Source organism: Drosophila subpulchrella, chromosome 3L (assembly GCF_014743375.2).
Source record: "Drosophila subpulchrella strain 33 F10 #4 breed RU33 chromosome 3L, RU_Dsub_v1.1 Primary Assembly, whole genome shotgun sequence".
Lineage (NCBI taxonomy): Eukaryota > Metazoa > Arthropoda > Insecta > Diptera > Drosophilidae > Drosophila > Drosophila subpulchrella.
This window is the reverse complement of record NC_050612.1, coordinates 3588970-3595558: the sequence shown is the minus strand read 5'-3', so window position 1 is coordinate 3595558 and position 6589 is coordinate 3588970. Positions and strand designations below refer to the sequence as shown.

General features: G+C 41.5%; 2 protein-coding genes across 2 annotated transcripts; both read right to left on the bottom strand.

Moving 5' to 3' along the window:
• Window positions 1-2533: 2533 nt before the first annotated feature.
• LOC119553923 (protein new-glue 2-like) lies at window positions 2534-2991 on the bottom strand. Its single transcript, XM_037864612.1, has one exon. The coding sequence runs from the start codon at window positions 2989-2991 to the stop codon at window positions 2602-2604; it is 390 nt and encodes a 129-aa protein (XP_037720540.1). The 3' UTR covers window positions 2534-2601.
• Window positions 2992-5387: 2396 nt separating this feature from the next.
• On the bottom strand, window positions 5388-5835 carry LOC119553924 (protein new-glue 1-like). Its single transcript, XM_037864613.1, has one exon. It carries the CDS (start codon window positions 5833-5835, stop codon window positions 5455-5457), a length of 381 nt encoding a protein of 126 aa, XP_037720541.1. The 3' UTR covers window positions 5388-5454.
• Between the last annotated feature and the right edge of the window lie 754 nt (window positions 5836-6589).

Here is a 6589-nt window from a genome sequence, read left to right as displayed (position 1 = left end):
GCATTCTCCGCTCGCCTCGAACGTGTTAAATAAAACTCTATTAAAGATTCGAATATCCTACTTCAGGGTACATCTGCTTCGGCATCAAGTACAATTTCCGTTCTGCCGTCAGAAGTTTTGATAGAAAGGCAAGAAAAAACAAAAAGAGTGAGGGTAATCAAGAAAGGAAAATACCTTCGGCCAGCCATGGCCGCTGCGATATGTCATACCAGCATATGACTAGGAATTTTTAATAATACAAGTTTGTGATTAAAATCTAAAAAAAAAATTAGTTTCTTGATTTATTTTTCATTTATTGTTCTCGGTTTTTATAATATAAAATTCTTAACCCCAAAATATTATAAAAAATATTCCTTAAGCAATAATTTGTTTTTCTTAGATGTCTAATAATTTATATAAAACGCATAAAATAAGTTGTTCGATCCGGCTGGCTCGTGCTACCTGCAATAGAAAGTGGACTTTTGAAAAAGTGTTATTCAGAATGACTGTAAACGGACGGACCTGGCTAGATCGACTCGGCTGTTGATGGTGATCAAGAATATATATATACTTTATATGGTCGGAACTGTCTCCTTGACTGCGAAAGCATCTTCGGAATCAAACTATAATACCCACAGCAAGAGTATACAAAAAGAGTATTAGAAACTCGATTTTCAGCTAAGCATTTTTTTCTAGTTGTCCCTCCTTTCTCGACTGGAATTCTTGAACTGACATTGGATTTCGGTTGACAGTCGTGTTGGTATGCCTGGCCAGGGTTTTTTGGCCTCTGCTATGGTTGTTGTTGATTTCTTAAGTATACTCGCTGCACTAAAAGGATATGCAAATTGTTTGAATAGTAAAGGACATGCTAAACAATTTCAGAGCCTCGAGTCTATAGTTGAACAAACAAAAAGGAAACTAAGCTAAACAATACATTTCTCTTTCCTGGCTGAATGTATTCTTTTTTATGGCTTTGCTTTCGGTTGCTGGTCAGAAGAGTTTTCTGTTGGTCACAACATTGATATTTGTTGTTGCGCATTAAGTTGTTGCTACAAGGACACAGCACATTCACATTTCTAGCAGCTGAATGAATGTTTCACACTCGCCTGGTATAAATCACAGATCCCCATGTTATTAGGCATCCAATTCCCCTTTTTCCAATGCCCTCTCCATGAAACTGTTGCCATACTGTCGGTTTATTGAATTAGTTGATTATGCCAAGGACAGTATGGGGGACATTTTAGACGAAGAGCTTTTCTTTTCGAGCGAATAAATCTCCTGTTTCCAGGGCTTACTCTTAACGATTTCTAGCGCATTTAAATCTTTAACAAGGCCAATTCCAAGTTGCGGTAGGAGGGTGCTTTTCCAGCCATGTTTTTAGGGTTGTGTTCTTAACCAGATCCTTTGATTTACTTACCTGAAACAACTATTTTAATTCACCATTTAAGAGAGGGCTTTAGTTACTCGTAACTCCTCAAGGCTGGTGCTTAGTTTCAATTACGTATTGATAACTGACTCCAGGTTTTCAAAGCTAAGCTAACTAGTATTTGCTAGACCCTGATTAACGGAGCAATCACCTTAAGAAATGTCGCAATCTTTCTTTTCACAGAGAGAGTATACATTGTTCCCTTTCTTCGTTCTTAGAATTCGCATCCATGGCATATTGGAAAGGTTCTGTGAATATAACAACAATAAGAAATTCCCCTGCCTAACGCATTTTACCTTTTGGCTGGCGGCATTTTATTTATATTCTTTCCCTCAATTGCCGCGCAGTCTGCGGACAAAGTTCCCTTAAATGCAATTTGGTAGAGAGCAAATCTGATAAACCACTTTTGTGCGAATTTCTTTAGGCTGGAGTTGGCTGCATTTAAGTTTCATAAATATATAAATGAATATTCTTAGATCTGAGCAATTAATAGACACAAAAAAATTAGTTTAGAATAAATTGTTAACTGAACTAAACTGCTTTTTACCCCAATCCTGAGTCAATTTGGCTTGCAAGCAGCTATTCAAACGACACTCAGCCCACAATAAAAGCCAAAAACATTATTTTCCATCCTCGTTTTCAGTTTTGGCTTTATACAACTACGATGAATATGATGACGTGCCTTCGCCAAACCGCATGTTGTATATGAGCACACATACATCACAATTTTTATGCGCATCCAATGGATTTAAGTATCTCGTATCCGGGGCGTGGGAGGCTCAATCCCTTCGGCAGGCAGCAGCACATTTATGCACAGTTCAAAGATCAAAATGAATATTTTATTAGATTGATTCCAGGCTGGCTGACTGCTGAGCTGGCTACAAGAAAAGCATTTTTAAGCGCTCAATCTCTGGCATAATAAACTCCTGGGATAGGGCCAATTGTCTGCTGCCTCAGAAACGCGCACATTCCCTGGCTGATTGAATATGCAGATGTGCGCGGGCATGCCGATAGATACTTCTTTAGTGCTCTGAAAAATCTTAACAGAAGAGCTTACCCTCGCAGCAGAAACCCCTTTACAAAGTTTCCGTTTGCGGATATGTACCATTGGAATTACAACAAATCTGGTTGGCTAATGCAGTGTTTGTATTTCTATAGAACGGTTGTCCGCTAAAAAATCCTTGGGCGCCCCCCAATTATCCCTGGAGTTGGTTGATCAGGCGGCGCTGCCTGGCGATCAGATTCTCCATCCGGCGCCTCCTCGTCTCCTGGCGCTGCCTCCGCTCCTGGCGACGACGGCGCTCCCTAGCCAGACGACGGCGGCGGGCACGCCTGCGTCTCCTGGCAGCCGCCGAGGAAGAGGACGAGGAGGAGGAGGAGGAGGCGGTGGTCGTGGTGGTGGCCGAGGCGGCGGTGGTCGTGGTGGTGGCCGAGGCGGCGGTGGTCGTGGTGGTGGCCGAGGAGGCAGTGGTAGTGGTAGTGCTGGCAGAGGAGGAGGTGGAGGTTGTGGAGGACGCCCCACTGCCCTCCTGAGCCAGGAGCAGGCACAGGAGCACGCCGAAGCCAAAAGCGAATAGGAAGCGCATTGTAGTATGTCTGATCTAGAAAACAGGTTGGCCTTTTATACGCAATCTGGGGCAAAGTTAACATTCATGTTTGTATGTGTGTGTATACCATGTAATCGGTAAATACCTGGTGCGGGCTAGTCAACACAAAATATTTGCTCAGCTTCTTGGTTCTCACACTGTCTTTAGCAAAATCGAAAATGGTGTTGTGCTTGTAAGGTCGACTGAATGGAGCCTACTTATTGAGATACCGATGTCAATGGTAAGCAAAGCAGTTTAAGGTTGACATATGTAGCGGTTTTATTTAAATCAAGAAACCAAATTATAAAAGAGCTCGAGAACCTTTGTGTTCCTGCTTCTCTGGTTTTTTCTTAAGTGACGTCCTGTTACTCGGCGGTACCATGTCATTATTTAGTTCGCTGCTTTTTTTGCCAACGCGGCCATAGGCTTTTCCTTAGAGGCACTTCTAAAGTCAAAGCATGTTTTCTGCGTTTTAGAAACCGGCTACTGCGCAGCCATTATCGTATATGCTGATAAAGACTGGCCAGTCCTCTACGTTGCCATTGAAGGTGGGTAGACCCGGAGAAAGGACCTGTCTTGCGGCTAGTTGAGACGCAGTTGGTCCAATTGCTAAACCCTTTGTCTGGCCAAAATTAATAACTCGCGCAATTTTAAAAATATCAAATTAAAATTTAAGCAACCGTAGTTTTTATCAAAAATCATATTTATTTATTTAAATGTTTAACAACTATTATTATTATTATTAATTAATAATATTATTAATTATATTATATAGCTGTAATAGGAATTTTTGGAGATAAGAGCACATAAGTTTAATACAGTATTAAATAATAACATAGCCTTAAGTTCTCATAAAAAGCATTGGGCGGAAAATTATTTTTACAACTTTTTGTTTAAGTAGTAGTAGAAATTTCGATTTACAGCCTCTAAAGTCCACTTAAATTAGTCAAAGCTAGGTATTTCTGCTCTTTCCCAAAAGTCTTATATCTTTTGCAGGTAGTATATAAGTCGGAACCAGTCGGATCGGACAACTGTATCTTATAGCTCCCATAGGAATATTCGGAAAAAAAATTTAAAAAAATTATATCTTTGGTGTTTCTTAGCATATACCCTCCTAAGCTTGGAAATAACATTTTTTAATTAGTTTTGAATTTCGAATTAAATTTTATCGAAATCGGACGACTACATCATATAACTGCCATAGGAACGATCGGAAAATTGGTGGAAAAAAAATATGAAACAAATTACAGCTTCGGTGTTTTTCAACATATAACCTCCTACGCTTGGAAATAACATTTTTTAATTAGTTCTGAATTTCAAATTTTAATTTTATCAAAATCGGACGATTATATCATATAGCTGCCATAGGAACGATCGGAAAATTAGTGGGAAAATAATAGCTTCGGTGTTTTTTGACATATTATCTTATACTATTGGCAATATCATTTTTTGTGTTTTTAAATTTAATAATTATAGCTGCAAGGGTATACAAGCTTCGGCGTGCCGAAGTTAACTTCCTTTCTTGTTTCAATATAGCGCCACTTTTCCTTTAGCGCCAACTAGCCTATAGCGCCCCTAGTGGCGTACTAGTAAAACAGCTGATTTGCTGCATGTGGTGTGCAGTCTCGATTGAATTAAAAAATATCGATTATTAGTTGGTTATATCTTTGTAATGACTGGTCCGATTTCAATAATTATACCCGTTACTCGTAGATTAAAACGGTATACTAGATTCGTCGGAAAGTATGTAACAGGTAGAAGGAAGCGTTTCCGACCCCATATATATTCTTGATCAGGATCACTTGCCGAGTCGATCTAGCCATGTCCGTCTGTCTGTCCGTCCGTATGAGCGATGGGATCTCGGAAACTACAAAAGTTAGAATTCGGGCGAGAAGTTGACAGGCAGCTTTTATCTCCAATTTATCTCCGAAAACTGCCTTGTCTCAACCTTCCTAAAGATCACTTTGGTTCGCCACAAACCATTTATCCGTCTATCACTAACCATCATTCTGGTCCTGGATCACTATGAAGTAGCGAACGACTTCTTCTTTTAGCACCATTGGTATGACAAATGATACGGTCCACGCTGCAGGGGAAGTGGCTCCTTAGGAATGCATTCGCCGAATTGGATCACTTCGTCGGTGTTCCATTAAATACCGTTAAATGCCGGGATGCACCACAACCTCCTCGTACTACTTAGCCATCGACACAAGTCCTCCAAGTTTAAGGCGGTCACCTTAACGTAAGTTAAGCTTTATCAATTTTCAACTTAAAAGCTGAGAAACGGGTATCTGATAGTCGAGATACTCGGCCTTAGCATTCTCACATGTATTTATTTCAGCTGTTAAACTCAAAATATAAATGGTTCTGTGTGCAGTTTAAGCAAGTTAATGGAGTTTTTTAATATTCTCAAATAGGGCGTGTGGGTACTTTGTAGATAGGAAAATGTTTCCAAAGCGATCTTTAACCGCGCAGCTGATTGATCAGGCGGCGCTGGTTCTCCAGTTGCAGGCGCAGTCTCTCAGCTTGGCGCTGCCTCCTGCGCTCCCTACGCTGGCGCTCCCTAGCCAGACGACGGCGGCGGGCACGCCTGCGTCTCCTGGCAGCCGCCGAGGAAGAGGACGAGGAGGAGGAGGAGGAGGCGGTGGTCGTGGTGGTGGCCGAGGCGGCGGTGGTCGTGGTGGTGGCCGAGGCGGCGGTGGTCGTGGTGGTGGCCGAGGAGGCAGTGGTAGTGGTAGTGCTGGCAGAGGAGGAGGTGGAGGTGGTGGAGGACGCCCCACTGCCCTCCTGAGCCAGGAGCAGGCACAGGAGCACGCCGAAGCCAAAAGCGAATAGGAAGCGCATTGTAGTGTGTCTGATCTAGAAAACTGGTCGGCCTTTTATACGCAATCTGGGGCAAAGTTAACATTCATGTTTGTATGTGTGTGTATACCATGTAATCGGTAAATACCTGGTGCGGGCCAGACAACACAAAATATTTGCTCAGCTTCTCGGTTCTCACACTGTCTTCAGCATGATCAAAAATGGTGTTGTGCATGTAAGGTCAACTGAATAGAGCCAACTTTTTAATAACATAATAGATTTATCAATTAATGTTTTTATCTATGCAAAATTGTGAACCAAAGGTATTGCTATAACTGTGAAGTGTGCGAATCAAGACTCTCAGGAACAAATAGCTGTGGAGCAGCTCCAGAGGGTAGAATTATTTGGTCGGAAATTTGTGAAGCAGAAGAAGATACAATATATATAATCGATCACTAGACGATTCGATGAAGCCAAGTCCGTCTGTCTGTCCGTCTTGTGTTCATGTCGAGCTTTTATTAAAGACTGCTTTATTTAATGTGCAACTTACAGGGCTGCCAGATTTTCTCAAAAGTTAACAGAGCAAGTAAAAAAACAGATGTGAGCTACAAAATTGACAATATATAACACATCTCCTCCTATAATTAAGAACGATTAGGATATTTGGATTTTCTAAAATCCTTGTCTTTGATATGATCCACTTCCTGGCGAACACGACTGCTTTGGCCCACAGGTATGCCGGATGACAGTCCTGCTGGTTAAGTTTGCCTTGGGTGATCGGTAGGTGTGGTGGAGG

Excerpts from the sequence above, each read along its gene's own strand:
- LOC119553923 (XM_037864612.1), bottom strand. The coding sequence starts at position 2,991 with ATGCGCTTCCTATTCGCTTTTGGCTTCGGCGTGCTCCTGTGCCTGCTC.
- LOC119553924 (XM_037864613.1), bottom strand. The coding sequence starts at position 5,835 with ATGCGCTTCCTATTCGCTTTTGGCTTCGGCGTGCTCCTGTGCCTGCTC.